The following is a 19,870-nucleotide window of genomic DNA, read 5'->3' on the forward strand; positions in this document are numbered from 1 at the left end:
AGTAACAGGAGGAAGGCAGGAATATGGGTGCAGATGCTGGTAGGCTGATAAATATGATGAGGGTTTAGGGACATCCCCCTCTGGCCTCATCAGTTTTCTTAGACTAGAAATTAAGGTCATCTGCTAGAGCGCAGAAGGGAAAGCAGGTGTGGGAGGTTTTAGGCGAGATGAGAAGAGGTAGAATCATCCAGGAGAATGGGAGAAGGACTAAATGGAGGAAGGGGATGTAGTCAGACTGCCAGGGAGCAGGAAGGCACAATTGGGGTTCACTGACAGGAGTTTAAAGTCACGCCGGTCAGTGTGGTTACATTTATTTCTGCTGCCACATTCAGCTGCACAGGGACAAACATGGAACAGGCAGAGCCTTCCATGATTTAACCAAAATTGTGATTTCACCAAGCAGGTGTGATGAAGTGAGAAAGGGGCAAGGATCTGAGATAATACACAAGGGAATGATTCTAATGATTGACCATGGAATGTGTGCTAGGTAAGAAGAGAAGAGAGACCAAGAAGCTGAGGGAGGGGAAAGAAGTTTAGGGTAGGTTGAAGGTCCTAAGGAGAGGAGAGGCTCAGGGAGTATGGGTGTCAGGTTACAAAAAGGAGTAAACTAGAGAGAGTCCAGGTGGCGATCAGAGGGTGATGTACATGAAATTGAGATAATGGGGGGATCAGAATTATTGATGATAACAAGGTCCAGAGGATGAGCAAGAGAGTTAGTAGGGGGAGGATCACCAAAAAAAATAAGAGGCCAGGCTGTTGGAAGGATCGACTGCTTGTCTAATGAAATTACTAAGAAGGAACTCAGGAACAGAGATGGAGAGAGTGACAGTGGATCAGGCTCAATCTCGAGCCCTCTCAAGGAAGGGCAGTCGTACTCTGAGCACGCAGAGCTCTCTCTTGACCTCTCTTTGAAGAGTGGACACCTGAGGAAAGGGTCTCAGGAGCCAGACGACTCTCTGTGTTCCATACACTCAGGGAATCCCCTTTCTATAATGAGCCAGCCTCAGTGCAGCAGCCCCGCCCCAGAGGTCCTGCACAGTGTTAATCATCACGTCTGCATGTAGCCAGTCGTTGTGTCTCTAGCCTCTAAGCACATTGACTGGCCCGTAATAGATGCTCCCTTAAATACTTGCCAAATGAAGGAGTCCATATTTATTGAGCAACCCACGTGCCAGGCACTATGATAAGCCCTTGACATGGATTTTTTCCGTCAATCCTCACGATAGCCCAATGAGATTAGTACAGTTATTATCACAATTCATATCTGAGGAACCTGAAGCTGAGAGAGGGCCGGGAACTTGCCCAAGGTCACACAGCAAGGGCATCGAAAGTAGATCTATCTTACTCCAGCACTGTCCTAAATCACCACATGGGGAGGGGTGAGCGGGGGTCAACTGACCAAGTTTGGAAGGGCATCTACTTCCGAGAACCCAGGTAAGCAGCTCTGGGTCCAGGCCAGGAGACCTTCACAGGCTCTTGCCTCCCTCTCCTGCTGGACTCCATACCCAACCCCCCATTTTATTTTGTTCTCTCTCCAAGATCCTCTCTGGCTTTCCATCCATCATGATTTCAGAAATCTTTATTTTCGTTTCCACCGTAGATGTGAAAAGCTGGCTGGTGATGTTTGGATTTCAGCTTAGCAACATAATTCCCGGCTTCCCAAGAGCCAAAATGTATTTCGTGCCTCCACCCTATGAGTTGTCAGAGAGTCAAGCAAGTGAGAACGGACAGGTAAGTGGAGGTCCCTGCCAAGAATCCAATGACCATCATCATTCCCTTTGGCAAACAGAACCATGTTGGAGCCAAGGGCGTGTCAGTAACGGAGGAAAACATCGGAGCTGGGTATAAAAGGGGCGTGAAACGTGGTGACTTCGCAGGACAGCGAATGTCAGTACTGTTACTTGTCTGGCACAGCACGTATTTCTTCCCAACCTCAATTATTACCTTAATTGTGGTATCATTATCTGTTCCGTGTGTACCCTTGAGTCACTCCTTGATTAACCACAGCACTGAGAAATCTAGCAGCAACCTACCATCTGCGCTGCCTGGCAGATCATAACCCTTTTGGCTTTTATGGGACGTAATAAAACGGTGGTTTGCCGTTTCTGTCCCATTAAAGAACATTTTTATGCCTTACATAAAACCTCAGCGTTTTATGGCCCAAATGTATACAGATTGAGTTTTGTGAACATAATCTGTGCTTGGGTTTCTTGGTGATGACCGAGAGGTAGTTTCAGTTTGGGTGCCGCTGAGACCTCGGCCACAACCGGACAGGGGATATCTGTGTTCAGATATCCCCAGCTACAGAACCTGTGCTCCGCACAATAAAAGTCTGAAAGGTCTCCTCACCTGCTCTGAATAATCGTCCAGACTGTGTCACTAGAGAGAGACCAGGAGGAGCTGCTGGGTAATTGAGAACAGCATTCTCACAGTTCTGCCCCGTGGGGACCACTCAGCGGATGAATAGCCATCATTTTGCTCATTTATCTAAGTGCCGTTACCTCCCAAGCACAGCCTCTTCCATTATCCCAGCCTGTCCCCCAACCACCAATTGAGGTGAGCTGTAATTTGTGAGTAGAGAACTGAAGGCCAAGGAGATAATGGGGATTTCATCCCTCTGCAGAAGCAGGACTAGGATCCAAAGCAAATGACTCAAAAAGCCCAGGGACGGTCCCTCTGGCCCACGAAGCCAGAATCTGTTATTCCGGTGCTTCTCAAACATTAATACGCACACAAACCAGCTACAGTGTCTTGTTAAGCTGCAGCTTCTGACTCGGTGGGTCAGGAGGGAGGCCTGAGATTCCGCTTTTCTAACAGGGCGAGTCCTGGAGATGTCTCAGCTGCTAGCCATACTTTGAGTAGCCAGGTGCTAACCCAAGGAAGTTAATGAATAACCAGGGCACTGGCCTCAAAGAGAGGTAGGTCACAGCAGCGGGGTTCACAGCTGCTCAGACAAACACCCTGCCCTTCAGGTCAGGATATTCCTGGGTCTGAAGTGTGTAAGGCAGCTGCCAGATCATCAGCGGGCAGAGTGACTCTCTCTTCCGCAATGATGGAGAGCCATGGTAAGTGGGTAGGCCTGGGTGCAGATACCAGCAATGCGGTACTCCTCCGCACCCCCATTTTTTAGTTAATGGCGCAGTTACAAGGTGGAGAGGCCATGGCATCAGAGCACTGGAAACCTGCCAGTCTGTCCTAGTTCCAAAAGGTAGGACTATCTTAGCTCCTATCGTGACAGACGCAAGACATATTCTTGCAGGAGAGTCCCAGCCTTCCTCTTCCTGACCCTCTGTCGCTGAGTCGCCCAGCCCGTACACACAGCGGCCCAGCCCACCTTCTCAGCTTTCTGTGTTTTCTTATGCCCACAGCTCATTACAGGTGTCCAGCAGACAACCGAGAGGCACAACCAGGCCTTCATGGCCCTTGAAGGGCAGGTCATCTCTAAGAAGCTCCACGCCAGCATCCGAGAGAAAGCAGGCCACTGGTTCGCCACCACCACGCCCATCATCGGCAAAGGCATCATGTTCGCCATCAAAGAGGGGCGGGTGACCACCGGCACGTCCAGCATCGCCAGCGAGGACAGCCGCAAGGTGGCATCCGTGCTGAACAACGCCTACTACCTGGACAAGATGCACTACAGCATCGAGGGCAAGGACACCCACTACTTTGTGAAGATCGGCTCGGCCGACGCAGACCTGGTCACCCTGGGCACCACCATCGGCCGCAAGGTGCTGGAGAGCGGGGTGAACGTGACCGTGTCGCAGCCCACGCTGCTGGTCAACGGCCGGACTCGAAGGTTCACCAACATCGAGTTCCAGTACTCCACGCTGCTGCTCAGCATCCGCTATGGCCTCACCCCCGACACCCTGGACGAAGAGAAGGCCCGCATCCTGGACCAGGCCAGGCAGAGGGCCCTGGGCACCGCCTGGGCCAAGGAACAGCAGAAAGCCAGGGACGGCCGAGAGGGCAGCCGCCTGTGGACTGAGGGCGAGAAGCAGCAGCTCCTGAGCACGGGGCGCGTGCAGGGTTACGAGGGCTATTACGTGCTTCCCGTCGAGCAATACCCCGAGCTGGCAGACAGTAGCAGCAACATCCAGTTTTTAAGACAGAATGAGATGGGAAAGAGGTAACAAAATCATGTGCTGCCATTCCTCGTCTGGATGGCTCAGCAGGAGTCACTGTTCTCTCCTCTCCTAAGGAGATGAAGACCTAACAGGGGCACTGAGGCCGGGCTGCTTTAGGAAACCAAGTGGCAAGAAAGCTCACATTTTTTGAGTTCAAATGCTACTGTCCACGCGAGAAGTCCCACCTCCCGAAGTAGACTAAAGCCCGGCTGCAAATTCCTGAGGAAAAACAAAACAGACGAATGAACGATCACACAACCATGTTCCGAGTTCCCCTAAAATATGACCCACTTGTTCTGGGTCTACACAGCAAAGAGATGGAAAGAGACGCAAAATGTCCAAAAGGAAGAACAGACACACGCACAACATGAAAAAAAAAAAAAAAAACACCCACACACATACACACAAACAAACACACCGACCGAAAAACAGAGACGTGAAGACGAGAAGGCCTCATCTTCTAATACCTCACTCATTCACACGTGAGCGACACACAGACGTCCGTGAGGGCCAGCATTCCAGGACCAGTTGAGGTCAACGATTCAGACTGCTGGTTGGACAGATACTACAGACGTTTTCCTTTTAACAAATACAGGTGCATTTAAACCACGACTTTGGGGGTGATTTGTGTGTAGCGACTGGGGGGGGGGATAAAAGTGAAAGAGTGAGCACTGGAAATACTTTTTAAAGGAAAAAATATATATAAAAACACAAGAAAAGAAAGGAAATTGATATCAAAGCGAAATAATACCGTTCAGCACTTAACTCTCAGGTCCCGATTTAGTCTGGCCTGAGCTAATTTATTTGAGTGCAGAGTGTAAAATTTAATTCCAAGGGTGGCTATAATCACTACAGATAAATTTCATATTCTTTTGTCTTTGAAGATTCCATTGTGGACAGTAATACGCAGTTACAGGGTGTAGTCTGTTTAGATTCCGTAGTTCGTGGGTATCAGTTGCAGTAGAGGTGTGGGCATTGTGACACTCTTTTGCTAACGGGCACCACTTCAGATCACCCTGTACATACCTAAGCCTCAAGGCACAATCACTGTTTGAGATTTAAAATTATTAGTGTGTTTGTTTGGTCCAGAAACTGAGACAATCACGTGACAGTCACCACGAGGAGAGAAAATAAAAAATTTTAAAAACCCACAAAAAGAAGAAAAAAAAGTTTAAAAAAAAAAAAACAAAAAAAATGTCTAATAAGAACTTTGGTACAGGAACTTTTTTGTAATATACATGTATGACTTGTTCATCGAGTTTTTATATTAATTTTAATTTGCTGCTAAGCAAAGACTAGGGACAGGCAAAGATAATTTATGGCAAAGTGTTTAAATTGTTTATACATAAATAAAGTCTCTAAAACTCCTGTGGACACTGGTCTTCTGTGGAAATGCTTTGAGGTGAGGGCCAGGTCAAAGTTTCTGGAGGAAAGGGGAGCTTCTCAAGATGCTCAGGCAGAGACGGGATTGTGAACTTTTGGAGGAGCTTCTGTTAGAGGCATCCCCTGCTCCCAAGGCTGCTCTAAATTCTAGAGTGACCTCTCCCTACATCTGCAGCTCCCGCCCTTTATGGAGCAGAGATGGGAAGGAGAGTGTGGGTCTGGGGCTGGTGGGTGGCGAGGACCCTCAGGCCCACCTGTGCCCGGATGGGTCCCTCCAGCATTCCCGGGACAGTCAGGCTTCTCCCTGCTGCCACGTTCTAGTTCCAGAAGGTGCTGCCAGGAAACTGAAGGCAAACACTCTCCCCACATTAGAGGACGTGCCTGTAGTTTGTGTGGCTCTATGTGTGCGTTCCTATGTGTGTGTGTGTACTTTCTTCCAGACTGGATCACTTTACCCCAAAACTTGCACACTTGGGGCAACCAAAGAAGGAAGAGCAGTTATGATTTGGCTGAATTTTCCCCCACCAATCCTACAGTTAGAATAGCAATATTATCGTTAACAGCTCGTATTTATTGATGTGTACCGCACGCCAAGAACAGTGCTAAGTGCTCTACACACAATATTTTCATTTAATCCTCATCTTTCATTCATTCAACAACATTATTTTGAGAGCTTGCCATGTGCCAAGTCCTGTGCTAAGTTCTGGGGATAAAAGATGTCAGTAGACATACATAGGGGCCCTCACCTCATGAAACTTACAGTCAGGGATACAGACAAACAATAGTCAAATAGTTACCCTAAGAAGTGAAAATGACAGGGGTGTTCAGTGCCAAGCAGGAGAGATTTACAAAGCTGTGGAAGCACATAACTGGGGAGGTGACCTAGACTGAGAATGTAAAGTAAGTGACAGAAGTTTGAAAGTTAAGGAGGAATTAACCAGATGAAAAGAAGAAAATGCATCCCAGACCCAGGGAGTAGCATAATCAAAGGGACTATGGTCACATAGTAAGGCCAGAAAACAGAAGAGGTTGGCAAGGTTCAAAAGACCCACCGATTAAAGACTGATTTTTTTTTTCATTAAAAACAAGAGGGAGGGCTTCCCTGGTGGCGCAGTGGTTAAGAATCCGCCTGCCAACGCAGGGGACATGGGTTCAAGCCCTGGTCCGGGAAGATCCCATATGCCACGGAGCAACTAAGCCCGTGCGCCACAACTACTGAGCCTGCGCTCTAGAGCCCGCAAGCCACAACTACCGAGCCCACATGCCACAACTACTGAAGCCCTAGCGCCTAGAGCCCGTGCTCCGCAACAAGAGAAGCCACCGCAATGAGAAGCCTGCGCACCGCAATGAGGAGTAGCCCCCGCTTGCCGCAACTCAAGAAAGCCCGCGCACAGCAACAAAGAGCCAACACAGCCAAAAAATAAATTAATTAATTTAAAAAAGAAAAGAAAGAGGGATTCTGTTTTAATTTCATCAACAAGTGCTCCTGATGCAGCGTGAACAGGCGGGGGAGCTGATGTGATCATCTGTGTGAGGTGACAAGGCTGGTGGCCATCGAGGAGGAAATAGAAGTAAATTGAGTGGATAGATTGCAAAGACAAGCTCCTAGTATCATTCACTTTGCAAGTGGAGAAACTGAGGCCACTTATCACCGAGCTGGGAGGTGGTAGAATGATTCAAGCCCAGCTGCGGCTGATTTCCAAGCCTCTCCAGCAAGTCTGGGTGGCATGTTACCCTGAACCCTTCAAGGGCTCTGAATCGCCACTGCCTTCCCATCCCCTAACCCGGCCAGGGGCGGCTTCCCCAGGTGGAAGGAGAGGGGGAGAGAGACCAGGCTAGCCTGCTTTACACTCAGTATCAGACCCCATGGGCCCTGTTGTCAGCAGAGCAAGCTGTGAGTTAGTTAAGCAAACAGGAGAACAAAAATACTCCAGAGAACTTCCTTCTCAGAAGCACGTGTGAACACCCTTGTTTCCCTGTTTCCCTTCGGGAGGACAGGAAGCAGGACACAGGTCCTCCTGTGTGCTTTAGCCCAGCTGCCTTGTTTAATTCAACTGGCGTCAGGAGCCCCTGGATATGCGCCCACAGAACAGCCTCTAGCTGGTCATGAGGCCTATGTGAATCCTGGTTTGGTGGGAGCCACACGGGGACTAACCACAGTGTTGTCTCCCAGGATAGATGCAGCCCGGGGGGCTACCAAGACAGGGAGGGGATCTCAGGCAAGGAGGCAGTGGTGGGGCGGGACTTCCCTGGTGGCTCAGTGGTTAAGAATCCACCTGCCAATGCAGGGGACACGGGTTCGAGCGCTGGTCCGGGAAGATCCCACATGCCACGGAGCAACTAAGCCCATGTGCCACAACTACTGAGCCTGCGCTCTAGAGCCCACGAGCCACAAGTACTGAAGCCCGCGCACCTAGAGCCCGTGCTCCGCAACAAAGACAAGCCACGGCGATGTTCTCATCGCACCGCGCCCACCTAGAGCCCACGCACCGCGACTAGAGAAAGCCCGCGTGCGGCAACGAAGACCCAACGCAGCCAAAAATAAATAAATAAATAAAAATTTAAAGCCTTGTGCTTCAAGGGATGGCAAGAAAGTGAAAAGACAACCCATGTAATGGGAGGAAAAAAAAAAGAAGGCAGTGGGGAGCTCGCTCAGCCCAGAGCTTTTCTGCCTCCGCGAGCCTCTCGGCTGCCAGGTAGACCCAAAGGTGTGGGCACATCATGTGGCATACAGGCAATCACATGTCACCAGAGTTTCCCTTGAACGTGAAACTCTCCTCTTTTATGCCAACCGTCGTTGAATTATCCATGAGTGTTCTGTTACACCCAGGCCAGCGCAGCCCCTCACAACACACACACACACAAACTCATAATATGGGAGAAGGAAACGGTCTTGGGTAAAAAAAAAATATCCTCTCCTGCCTTTCCTCAGGCCAGCCCTAAAATGACCAGGATGAAATGTTTGGCCTCTTCCTGAAGTATTTGCACAATGATAGACAATTCTGGAAAGGCCTTTCAGGGAATAAGATTACGTGCTCTGAAGACAGCCTGATGGGAACAAATCCTAACTTGACCACTCACGAAACACAGGGCTTGGGAAGGTTACGTGTATTAATTAGGGTAAATAGCACTAGCTGCTTTAAGAAATAAGCCCAACATAAATGAACACAGAAAAAGCTGAGTCCTTACTCATGTGGTAGTTCATCGTGGTCAGTGATGGGAATGGCTCTGCTCCAGCTGGGGGCCCCAGGCTCCTTGCATCTTGTGGCTCTGCCTTCTTCTAGGTCCTCAGGATCTTTGAAGTCCTCTGCGTTCAACTGGTTGATGGAGAAGGAGCAGCAAGAGCACATGTGTAACTATTTTATTTTTAATGAGCCGCACCTGGAAATATACTCATCACCTCCACTCACATTCCATGGGGAGTTCCATGGACCCACCTACTGCAAAAGAGACTAGAAAATGTCATCTATGAATCCAGGAAGAGGAGGGGACTAGGTGTTGGTGAGTCCCAGCAGTCTCTGCCACATAACTCAGCATCTATGAGCCTCCCTTTCCTCACCCGTAAATGAAGGCTGATAAGAATGGGGCTGCTTTAATGATTAAATGAGGTTGCATATTTCACCGACACCTGGTGAGTCCCCAGTAAATGTTAGCGTTTATTATTTTTAAATCTTTGCTCCAAGCACGGATTTTCTAAAAGCGGAACTTGAGGCATGACCCGTTCATCGTGGGGGAGGATGGAGAAAACTTTCCCTCAAATCCCGCTCCACCCTGCCCCCTCCCCCTCCCAGGCCCAGGGCACAGGAACTGGTACCTCGGTGTGAGAGGGCTGCTCACAGCCTCGAGGGCTTTTCAGAAAGTGTCGGAGATCTCAGCAACGGGAAGTCTGGCTGTCTAAGAAGGCCATCCATTCAGTCATTCGTCGGCATTCCCAGTCACCGAACACACTGTTGTCCCGGGCACCATCAGAGGCTGGGAATACAAAGAGAAATAAAACCTGGTCCAACATCTCAGCGTCTAAGGTGTGAGGACCAACTCACAAGCCAATCCGCGGACACAGCGAGTTCAATGCTGGCACAGGAATGATGCACAAACATGTGAAGCCAGGGGAGAGGACCACAAGTTCTGTCCACGAGCCTTGGAGCTGGGTACTCACAGGGAAGAGGATGCAGGGAGAGAAGGTGAGAGGGCTGCCAGGACTGGGAGCTGGGCACCCGCTGCAGGCGTGAGATGAAATACACAAGCCAATGGGGGAGAAGTTCAGAAAGCCCGGAGCAACGGCTACGTACTAGGATCCCCTGGGGAGCTTTACTGAGCATGCCCATAACCTCCGGGGCCCGGGACAATTAAATCAGGATCTCGAGGGGGAATGGACCCGTATGGGTAGGTTTGGAAACTCCCCAGGTGATGTGAATGTACAGCCTGGGCTGAGAAGCACTGATTGGAGCTTAACAGGAGGTACGTGGCCTGAGATGCGGATGTCGGAGTGAGGCAGGAACGAAAACCAGGCTAAGAAGCTGGACAACCTCTTGCAGGCCACGAGGAACCAGCATGGGGCTCTTGTACCTGGGGAGAAATGTGACTAAGAAGTCCTTCGATTAGCAAAGTGGAGAGAGGAAAGGAGCAGAGAGAACAGAGCCTGGGAGACGCGATAGCCCGCATGTAACAGCCCAGATGAGGATGGAGGCGCAGGATTAGGTTTAGGAGTGAGTACGAGGTTCTGTAACTCCCTCAGAGTTGGGGACAGTGTCTACACAGGGTAGTGCACCGAGGGAGGGTCCAGCCCCAGAAGCTCTGGGGGCGTCTCAGCAGCGGAAGTGCCATATACGCCGGCATTGCCTCTCCCCACCCCGACACAGGTAAAAGGAGCAACGCCTCTGAAGAGGGCTTAAGGAGAAGTCTAACCTAGGCTTACCTTCAGGAATCCTCTGGTGGGCCCAAGTCGGGACTTTGCGGAAAAGTGCTCGTCCACTTTGCTCACCGCCAAGCCCCACCGTCCATCCTGAGCCCTCCCTCCGACGCCCAAGCTAGCGCTCTGGCTGTGGGGGCAGCCCTCGAAAAGCAAGTCTGCCCCCAGCTGGAGTCCTGCCAGAGACTGACTTCACCTGTTGCCCAAGCCCCACCTTCCTAAGCCATGGCTTCCTCCTGCTCCGTGGTGGGCTTGCTGTTTGGCCACAAGGTGGCGGCCCTTCCCATGAAATCTTCCTGGAGCTGGGCCTGGGCGCCCCAGGCTGGTTTAGTGAAAATGTTGGGCAGCTCTGAGAGCCTGAGAAGCAAGAGAGCGCCAAGAGAGCCCTGGGCCCTGAAAAGAGGCCCCTGGAATTGGTTCCTGGAAGCAAGATTGCAAAGAATATTCGCCCTGACTGGAATAACAGCCAGACTGGATTCTGAGCCCAGCTCCATCATGCACTCCCTGGGTAGATGTCCATACAAACCTTCCCCTTCCTGAGCCCCCCTTTTCTCATGTGTAAAATAGAAGAAAAAAAAATTTGCTTTATAGGGTTGTTGGAAAAGACTAACAAAAATAACCAATGCAGAGTGCTTGGCAAGTGCAAAATTGGGATTTAAAGTTTTATTTTTTTACTCCGAAGACTATAACCCAAAAATGATCCACTATTTTCCTCTAACAGCAGTTTACCGTTTAAATTCCAACTTCTCCCCTTTCTAGCTAAGCCTGAGTTCTTTACCTAACCTCTGAAGCCTCAGCTTCCTCCCCTGTGAAATGCATACGATGATCCCATCTCACAGGGTTGCTGTAACAAACACCCAGTCTAGTGCCTGGCAAACTATGGCTATTAATCCACCACTAACTATTATTATTCTCCGCCTGTGAGGATGGAAAGGTGAGGCCTCTCTATTAATGGCTGGCTATTAATCCACCACTATTAATGGCTATTAATCCACCACTAACTATTAATCCACCACTATTAATGGCTATTAATCCACCACTATTATTATTCTCTGCCTGTGAGGATGGAAGGTGAGGCCCCTCTCCCGAGATTGGCTGGACACAGCCCCAGTCCTGGAGCTTGACCTGTCAGATAGCAGAGGTCTCCAGCACCCACTCCATCCGTCCCCCACGTAAACTATGTAAAGCGATAGGCGTTTGCTCGGCTAGCAGACCCTGGGGCAGGAGGAGAGAAGAAGCAACGCCTGTACCCCAGTGGCCATCCTGCCAGAGAATGAAATAGGAGGCTCCTGCTGGGGTCCCTCACCTGGGTTCTCAGCTATGAGGGTAATGGAGGTAGGACGTGACCACCTGGCACCTGGCCAGCTGCAGAGCCCTCCCCAGGGCTCCAGGGGCCCCCCAGCCTGAGCAGGACAGACCACACCTCTCCTTACCTCACCCCACCCACCTTTAGTCCTCCATGGGGGCGGCCACTTTCACGAAGCATTCCCCTCCATCCTTTCCCCTTCCCGATTGCTCCTCTGTCCTTTCCAGTGGCTCTCCACCCTTGTCCCCTTCCCCCTCTAAACCCAACGGCAGCAGCCGTGAAAGATATCAAACCCTTTCACCCAAATTAATTGATTTCCTTTGAATTTTACACCCAATCAGTGAGACGGTCAGGAGCAGATGAGAAACTGAGGCTTAGAGAGAGGCAGTGACCAGAGGAAGTCACACAACACAACAGACCCTTCCTAGTGGCTGGAAATTCCCCTCCTCTTCTCCGTCTCCTACCTCGTTATTTCCATCGCCAGGCCCCTCCCTCGACAACCCCTTATCTTAGTGTTATCTCAGCCGGACACATGTGGATTTTATTCTAAGGCAGGAGCCACTGGCCAGAAGGATCCTGACCCACAGGCTGTAAGTCAACCAGACGCACATCTATCATGTAGGTGACTAGAGTGGAGAGGAGATGAGAAGAGGAACGCAGACTAGCTCTGTCCCCAGGCAGCATCTCTGTATTAATCAGGATGGTAAGTGACAGAATCCGGACACAAAGCAAACACTGGGAAGTCCAACGGCATGACTGACTTCAGACATGGTTGGATCCAGGGGCTCAAAGGATGTCTTTGCTCCACCTCCAGCTCCGCTTCCCTTGGGAAGTGGCTTTATTCCCAGATAGGTTTTCTCTACGTGTGGGAATGATGACTGCTAGCAGCCCTAAACCTACATCCTTGCAGCACCCATGGAAGCAGCAGAGAGATCCTCCCTCTAACTCACAGAAGACCTTGAATTGGCCCAAATCCCATCAGAACTTGGGGGCCATACCTTTTCAGCAACATGGATGCAGCTAGAGATTATTATACTAAGTGAAGTGAGTCAGAAAGAGACAAATACCATATGATATCACTTATATGTGGAATCTAAAATGCAACACAAATGAACCTATCTATGAAATAGAAACAGAATTACAGACATAGAGAATAGACTGGTGGTTGCCAAGGAGAAGGTGGGTGGGAGAGGGATAGATTGGGAGTTTGGGATTAGCAGATGCAAACTATTATATATAGGATGGATAAACAACAAGGTCCTACTGTATAGCATAGGGAGCTATATTCAATATCCTGTGATAAACCATAATGAAAAGAATATGAAAAAGAATATGCATGTGTATAACTAACTCACTTTGCTGTATAGCAGAAATTAACACAACATTGTAAATCAACTATACTTCAATAAAAAACAAAAAAAAGAACTTGGGGGCCATAAAGAGAGGGAAACAGTGGTTCCCTCAGGAAAGATAACTGCCTAGACAAAAACATGTTAGCTACTGATATATATCCACTGAAATCATGAATCTGTCCATTCTGTCAACAAAGAGTGCCTACACATCTTAGGTGCTCGGTTGACTAAGCCAAGTGCTGGGGATACAAGGATGAATAAACGCGGCCATCCAGGAGCAGTCTGGTGGGGAATACCAACCAGCAAATCAACAGTAGCAATGCAACACGGAAGTGCTGGGGAGAGAACCGTGCAAGGCATGACGGGAACACAGTGGGAGGAGCAGTTAATTCAGCTTTGATGGGGATTTGGAAGAAAGGACACAGACACGTGCACAAATAGTGCCCTGGGAAGATCTAGATTGAACCTTGATAGCCAAAAAGGCATCCAGCCCATCAAGTCTTCCCACCAAGGTTCTTCCCCTGCCCCACCCCCCAGCATGGGTCTTTCCCTTCCTCCGGGAAGGCAGGAAGCCTCTTCCCAACACCTGCCTGGAGAACTTGTCCCTGGGCAGAACTGGGGGGAGGGGGTGGCTGGACGTCCCCTGCTCCTTCACTCTGGATCCTCACTCCCTCCCTCCACACATGGGGAGCAGGACCGCCCCTCAGTGTCAACCACGTTCTGTCGGCAGAGGTCATTCTGCCCATGGGACCAGCCTCTGCTCCACTGCAGGGTTGTCCTTCTGGGCACCATGAACATTTGGGGTCAGGTGCCTCTGTCGTGGGCTGTCCTGTGCGTGGTAGGATGTTTAGCAGCACCCCTGACCTCTGTGCACCAGCGCCCCCTGCCTGCATATGACAACCCAAAATGTCTCCAGACATGGCCAACTGTCCTCTGGGGGGAAAAGCTGCCCTCAGTTGAGAACAGTTGCTCTAGTGCCTTCTCCCCCATCCCCTCCTCCCCCATCTCTCCTCCACCCCAGACTCCAGTCTTTGGAAGGGGGAAACCTCCGTCCCCTGGTCAGGCAGGCTAGTTCCCCCTAAGGAGACATTTATCAGTAATCACCCATGTTCATCCAAGGGATGAACCCCCGTCTCCAGGCCAGAGGTTCCAGAACTAAAGACTGGGTCTCCACCCTGAGTCTCCTTCCGGGCTCCACCACCCAGGAGATACTACTCAGTAGCCGAGTTCATGTGCCAGGTGTGGAGGAGAGAACTGATTGCTCTCCCAGGTCCTCCCTCTGCTCCCCCAGACCCCCCTGAGGAGCTGCCCCTGCTGGGGGGAGGGGCGAGGGGGAGAGGCAGCGGCACTGCGCACTGCAGGCAGAACGGCTGCAGGTCTGTCTGAGCGAGGTGATCCAAAAGAGAAAGTGACAAGTGGAGAGGAGCCCGGGACCTCTCAAGGGCCTTCCTTCGGGACCTGGGCAGGAGGCTAGGGCCCGAGATCACAGGGTAATGTTTGATTTCCTCCTTCCTACACTGTCCCGGTGCTGGAGGTCATGCAGCCCCTTGAAAAGGAACTTCTTTTTTTTAATAGATTTTATTTATTTATTTATTTATGTATTTATGGCTGTGTTGGGTCTTCCTTGCTGTGCGCGGGCTTCCTCTAGTTGCGGCGAGCGGGGGCTACTCTACTTTGCGGGGGCTACTCTCACTGCGGTGGCTTCTCTTGTTGCAGAGCACGGCCTCTAGGCGCACGGGCTTCAGTAGCTGTGGCACGTGGGCTCAGTAGTTGTGGCTCGCGGGCTGTAAAGCACAGGCTCAGTAGTTGTGGCACACGGACTTAGTTGCTCCACGGCATGTGGGATCTTCCCAGACCAGGGCTCGAACCCGTGTCCCCTGCATTGGCAGGCGGATTCTTAACCACTGCGCCACCAGGGAGGCCCAGAAAAGGAACATCTTGATAGTGGCTGATGATGCCCAGTGTTCTGTGGGCAGGGCTGGGCACACAGCCATGGCGTCCATAGCATTTCTAGAGAGAACGCGAGTTGATGTCCACCTGCGCCCAACCTGTAAGGCTTCAAGGGCAGCTTGGAGGAGGGGAGTTCTTCTCAGGAGCGCAAGTCTGTCAGGCTGTTTTCCTTCCTTTTTATTATCGTGGGAACCTCCACTGATTGGACATGTCTTGACTCTTGCAGCTCTGGGGGTGTGCCGGGCGTCCTGATGTCAGTGACAGTGGGGCGAGGAAAGAGAGGATGGGCCAGGGCAAGGCGTATCTTACTTAGTCCACCCGGGCGTGTACCACAGACTGTGTTTTTGAAGGATGGGGTGTAAAACACAGGCTCTGCCCCAGGTGCTATGTCCTGCATGTGTGTGTATGTCGAATTGCAACGCACATTGTGTGTTTGTCCGTGTGCAGGGGAGCATACGGTGTATGCCCAGGTGAGTACTGGTTTGTACACTCAAGCACGATTCCCAGTGCAAGCTACGTGGAAGAAGAACAAGTATGGCGGTGTTGGGTGTGTGCAAGACACACTGCAAGGGCATGGGAAGGACTGCGCAGGTGCAGAGATGCTGGGCGTGAACGAAGATATCACAGAGGGCGTGTGGAGGGGTGACCTGCACTGGGCGGGGAATGCACGGGGTATGACTTGTGGAAATGTGAGGACAATGGAACATGCCGAGCAAGGCTGTGTGTTCAGGAGCGGCAGTACTGATACTGCAGCAAGCGCTGAGGTGAGGTGCTCGTATCCATCCTCACTACACACTCACGCTTCTCCCTGTGCCAAGGGGAGGCGGGAAGTTCCCACAGAGTCACACGCAGCGCGGGCTATATACTATGTATATAAAAGCACAGTAGAGGGCTTCCCTGGTGGCACAGTGGTTGAGAATCTGCCTGCCAATGCAGGGGACACGGGTTCGAGCCCTGGTCTGGGAAGATCCCACATGCCGCGGAGCAACTGGGCCCGTGAGCCACAATTGCTGAGCCTGCGTGTCTGGAGCCTGTGCTCCGCAACGAGAGAGGCCGCGATAGTGAGAGGCCCGCGCACCGCGATGAAGAGTGGCCCCCACTTGCCACAACTGGAGAAAGCCCTCGCACAGAAATGAAGACCCAACACAGCCAAAAATAAATAAATAAATGCAGGGTTTAAAAAAAAAAAAAAAAGTACAGTAGAAAGGTCACTTTATCCTTCCTCCTTTGACCTTGTAGGATGGGACAATTGACAGTCTCTATGCCCGAGAGGCTGTACAGTGAAATGGTTTTTAGCACAAACTTTGGAATCAGTGATTTGAGTTGGAACCCTGCTCTACCACGTACTTGCTACAAGCCTTCGACACATCTTAAACCTCCCTAAGACCCAGCTTCCTCATACGTGAAATGGGGGAAAATAGTGCTCCATGCCTCCTGTGGAGGTCATGAGACTTCACTGAGGTCCAGGGGTAAAGCACTTACACAGAGACGGAACAGTCCTACATGCTGGCTCTTGTTAACTACAGGATACGGAAGACAGCACTTAGCACCATCACAAAAATGCCCAAGGGACAGAGAACCTGGGCCCTGCCAAAGGCTCTGCTATCGTACCGAGGGCAGAAGCATTGCCGTGGAGGCCCCTTTCCCCCTCATGGCAACCCCACCCCTGCTGGAAGCCCCTGCGTTATCCTGCAGGAGACCTGGCAGAGGGGAAGAACTGACGACCAGCACATAAAGAAATGAGATTCCTCTTCCGAGGCACATCTGTGGATGGGAAAGCATGGGGGAAACAGGATGGAGACCAAGTCGAAGCCATCGGACACTCCAAGCCGGCTCAGGCCCTCAGAACAGAGGGAAGCAGGATAGCCCTTCCCTACCAACAGCAGGCCTCAGGGCCTCAGCCCCTGGCCCCTCCCTGCTGCTCCTGCACTCAGGGATGTACTAGAACCCGCTCCCAAGACGGATACATGTCCTTCCCAGCCCCGTTTTCAGTGACATCACGCTGGTAGTTTGACATGAGCCATAGAGGGGATGTCTACACCATGGACATTGACAAATTTCCATGAGGCTGGGGTGGGGTTGGTGGTGGGATACAAAAAAGAATAAAGATGTCAAAGAGCCATTAAGAGGAGGAGAGAGAGGAGAAACCCAAGGGAGAAAAGCTTTCTCTGTTGACTTCAAAGATGCGGGCACTTGGACACCCAAGGTCAAGAACTCAGGCCTGGCACCATTCTAAAATAAATAAACAATTCACTGATAATAATAACTGTGGTAGCAGCAGCAAGAGAACATTTTCTGTGTTCTTCCAAATTTTCAGGGTGTGTTTAACCAGTTCACAGTATCACAGTTTGGGCCATGATATGGACCACCCCCTGTAGCTAGTGCAGATCCCTGCCTTTAGCTCCCAGGCATTGGTTCTCCCTGTGGCTGGGACTGCTGCCTGTGGACGCTTCATAAAGCCCCCCTCTGAACGGAGCTGCCCAGGGCAAGGTCACACCGCCTACCCTCCGGGAGGGGGTGGTGGGGTGGGAAGCCCACATCCAGGGACAGGTCCATAGAGGGCTACAAAGGTCTGGCTGCTCACCTGGGTAAGTGACATCTCTGAAGAGTTGTCCCAGCTCCAGAGGTCCCAGTGGGATTGGCTGAGGCCATTGCTGCTACAGCATTGCAGCCCAAGCTCCCCCTCTGCCCAATCCTGCATCCCTCACTCCCTCCTGGGTGCTGTTCCTGACACACTAAGAAACATCCTGCACTCAAATCTCCAGCCCAGAATCTTTTCCCCAGGGAACTCAACCTAAGACACCCCCTACCCATCTCCCTGTAAATAGACCACTGCCCAGGAGAACTAATGTCCAGTCCCACGTGGTTCTCTGCAGTGGGGGCGTGTGTGTGGCTGTGGAAATGCCTGGGACCTGCAGAGCCAACGCAGGTGATTCCTCGGAAGAGGTGCCTCACCGTGTGTTTTGCTGGGGGATGGGGGAAGTAGGGGGAGAAGCATGATGGAGCGTGCATGTGTATGTTTGTGTGTGTGTGTGTGTGTGTGTGTGTGTGTATACATGTGTGAGCTGCTCTTCGTTTTCCAGGCCAGCACCCCTGTTGAAGGGCACAGCAAGGGGAGGGGAGACAAAAGAAAGCCACCTGCTTGTTGAGTTTAGCAGCACCCAGGAGCTCTGCGGCAATAGCCACCTGCCCTGTTGACTACACAGGGACCAGAGCGTGCAGGAACACGTGCCCTCTCTACATCCAGGCACAAAACGCACACTGCCCCAAACACACAGCCCACATTCCAGGTCCTGGTTCTTGGGTGGAGATGGGAAGAACTCAGCCCAGCTCACCTTTAGTGCAAGAGGTGAAGCTGAAGAATCAGGCTCTGGGATCAGCTCCTGGTCACAGGTAAATCCTAGCTTCTGGCACATGTCACTCGCTTCTGCATAAGCCCATTCATTCATTCCCCCAAAGACTCGCTGCACTTACTGTTTGCCGTCTTGCTGGCTCAGAAGCTCCCTTCATGATGGGAGCCCCAGCTGACTCTTCTCAAGAGAATGCTGCATAGATGGAGAGCTTCTCCAGCACCTGGACGAAGGGGGTTCCTGGCCTCCCGGCCGATGAGAGGGCTCTGTTGGACAAACTGCAGGCAGTGGACCCCGTCCATGCTGATGGTTCCAAGCAGAGGCAGAACTTGCCCCCCGCCTTCCCCCATAATTCTCCTGCCCAATCCAGGCACTCACTGGTAGCCCATGGGTGAACCTTGCCCCTATTGAGGGGCAACCACGTTACTTGTTAACTTGCTGATTGGAAATGAGTTCCTCTTCAGCGGTGCTGGAGCTGAGCTAAGAATGAACACCTGTGGAAGGGAGGGCTTCTGAGTCCTTGTGCCCTTACAGTAACAGTCATACCATTCACTGTTTAGATTAATCTAGAACTTTACCAAGCACTCAGAAGCGAGATCTCAGGTGCTGGTAGAATCTTCTGTATTCCCAGGGGTGAGGGGTGGTTATGCTACACCAGCTACTCTGCAGCCTGGAATTTAATGTCAGGCAGGCCTGGGTGTGAATTCCCAGAGTTACTTACATTTTGAGGCTGGAGGTGGGACGTGCCAGCTCGATGCCTGGTACAGGGTACGTACTCAATCCACGGCCACTATCGATGCTATTATCACTGCTGTCCCCCAGAGAAGCCCCTGTTTACGAGGTGAGCCCCCTTGGAGGCTGTGTGTAGGGCAAACCCATCCTGTGTCTGTTCTCATGCCATTCTCTGGTCCCTGGCCCATGTCAGAGGGCTGGCCAACCTCTGAAGGCCCATCCCACTGCCTTAAGAGCTGCCAAATGTGAGGGCTTCCCGGGCTGGACCTTACATTTGATCACCAGGAAATGAAAACATAACGATACCAGGAGACTGAGGCCAGGAAATGCCTGCGAATCCCTGTTAATTTCACGCAGGTGCAAGTTTTCAGCCTCCCAGGCAACTTCAGTTATTGAGTTGGGTCGGGGGTGGACATCAGAGGGGCTGCAGCCCACTGGCAGCCGAGCTCTTAAAGGGATATCCAGGGAGCTGTCCCGGAAGATGAGCCAAAGAGTGTCTCCATCCTTCTTAATCTGGATCAGCTCAGACATGGCGACCCATGGTCACACCCAAACCCAGATTTCTTTTCCCTTATTTGGAATATGGTGGGCAAGTTTCTCCCCTACCTTAGCTTGTTTTCCTTTATAAAGACTTTTACAATAAAAATGTTAAGCTATGTGAGATCTATCTAGAGCCCAGGCCATTCAGCTCACTAGGGGAGAGATGGATGTTTGCTGGGCTTTTTAGTTGTAAAGCCGCTCAAATCCTAATATCAGAAGTTCAT

General features: G+C 51.2%; 1 protein-coding gene and 1 long non-coding RNA gene across 8 annotated transcripts in view; one reads left to right on the top strand and one right to left on the bottom strand.

Moving 5' to 3' along the window:
- TENM2 (teneurin transmembrane protein 2) overlaps window positions 1-4,727 on the top strand; it is a 998,550-nt gene extending 993,823 nt beyond the window's left edge. For all 4 annotated transcript variants that reach the window (XM_059917647.1, XM_059917648.1, XM_059917649.1 and 1 more), the window contains 2 exons: window positions 1,601-1,731; window positions 3,369-4,727. In XM_059917647.1, coding sequence (XP_059773630.1) covers window positions 1,601-1,731; window positions 3,369-4,130 — 893 coding nt within the window. In that variant the 3' untranslated portion in view covers window positions 4,131-4,727. The remainder of the gene's footprint in view (window positions 1-1,600; window positions 1,732-3,368) is intronic.
- Window positions 1-18,853, bottom strand: part of LOC132362696 (uncharacterized) — an 89,677-nt gene extending 70,824 nt beyond the window's left edge. For 3 of the 4 annotated variants that reach the window (XR_009502441.1, XR_009502443.1, XR_009502440.1), the window contains exons 1-3: window positions 18,499-18,853; window positions 9,322-9,479; window positions 8,697-8,824 (exon numbers count right to left, since the gene is read on the bottom strand). This is a non-coding gene — a long non-coding RNA (uncharacterized LOC132362696). The remainder of the gene's footprint in view (window positions 1-8,696; window positions 8,825-9,321; window positions 9,480-18,498) is intronic. The other variant, XR_009502442.1, reaches the window with a different exon arrangement.
- Window positions 18,854-19,870: the final 1,017 nt, after the last annotated feature.

This window comes from Balaenoptera ricei, chromosome 3 (genome assembly GCF_028023285.1).
Source record: "Balaenoptera ricei isolate mBalRic1 chromosome 3, mBalRic1.hap2, whole genome shotgun sequence".
NCBI classification, from domain to species: Eukaryota; Metazoa; Chordata; class Mammalia; order Artiodactyla; family Balaenopteridae; genus Balaenoptera; species Balaenoptera ricei.